The 1,013-nt window shown below is 45.6% G+C and overlaps 1 protein-coding gene across 1 annotated transcript in view; it reads right to left on the reverse strand.

Moving 5' to 3' along the window:
* Mrps30 (mitochondrial ribosomal protein S30) overlaps positions 1-96 on the reverse strand; it is a 7,278-nt gene extending 7,182 nt beyond the window's left edge. Inside the window, exon 1 of the mRNA XM_004647305.2 lies at positions 8-96. Within this exon, the coding sequence (XP_004647362.1) occupies positions 8-88 (81 nt within the window). The 5' untranslated portion in view covers positions 89-96. The remainder of the gene's footprint in view (positions 1-7) is intronic.
* Between the last annotated feature and the right edge of the window lie 917 nt (positions 97-1,013).

Below are 1,013 nucleotides of genomic sequence, written 5' to 3' on the forward strand. Positions count from 1 at the left end.
CGGAGGCCGTGGCCGCGGGGGCCGCCTCGGCCGCGGTGTGCAGCGACGGCCCGCAGGGCGCCAGCCTCCAGCACCGGGCCGCCGCCATTGCCGTCCGCGACCCGGAACCGGAAGTCGGCTCCGAAGTCGACCCTGCGCCTTGCCGCAGGACCCAATCGGAAAGCGGCTTGGAGCCGGCCGGAGGCGGCTCGCGGTGGGCGGGGCCTGCTCGCGTCCATCACTTTGCAGCCAATCAGGTCGCCTCTTCCAAGTTGGCCGCGGGGTGGAGTCTCTAGGTGAGAGCACTGGGGTGCGGCAGGCTTTCTCCCAGGTACGAGTGCAGCTGAGCCAGGAGCTGCTGCCGCCTGCTCGACCGCTGCATTTGGGAATGTTCTGCGCAGAAGCTACAATCAAGCCCTTGGCTAAACTTGCTTTCCTCTGTGCATTACGTGCCTTTTCTACTTTGTTTTAGGAGTAGAAATGTAATTTGTAGATCGGAAAAGACTGTTTTTATATATACGTGCTTATAATGTTTACATTAAGAATGCATCACGCTGTGTGACCGCCGCTAAACTGGGAAAATAACTCCAGACATATTAATGTGATAAGTAATTTGTTTAATGAAAAAGAGGATAATATAAGTATGGGATTGGATATATCTGAGACCACAAAAAAAGAGAATTTAAAAGCCTACTGAAGAATTGTTTTTAAATTTAGTTTTGTATTAAAGCTTATCATTTCAACATGAATCAATTTCTACTAACTTGTAGACTGGAAGAAGAGATTGCTTTATTTTTCACATTTTGCTTACTAATCAATAGTTGTGCATGATGCTTAGTAAATATCTCCCAATAATTCAAATCACTTAAAATCTAAACTTATTTCAGGAAATCTAATTGATTCACTCTCCTAATTAGAAACGTTGATTTTGACTTACTGTAGTAATTCTTGACAACACTGAAAACCAAACATTTTGTTGCTAAAAGGAAAGCATATGTTTAAGTTAGAAAAGATGATACAAATTGTGAGAATAC

Source organism: Octodon degus, unplaced genomic scaffold (assembly GCF_000260255.1).
Source record: "Octodon degus isolate 3935 unplaced genomic scaffold, OctDeg1.0 scaffold00299, whole genome shotgun sequence".
NCBI classification, from domain to species: Eukaryota; Metazoa; Chordata; class Mammalia; order Rodentia; family Octodontidae; genus Octodon; species Octodon degus.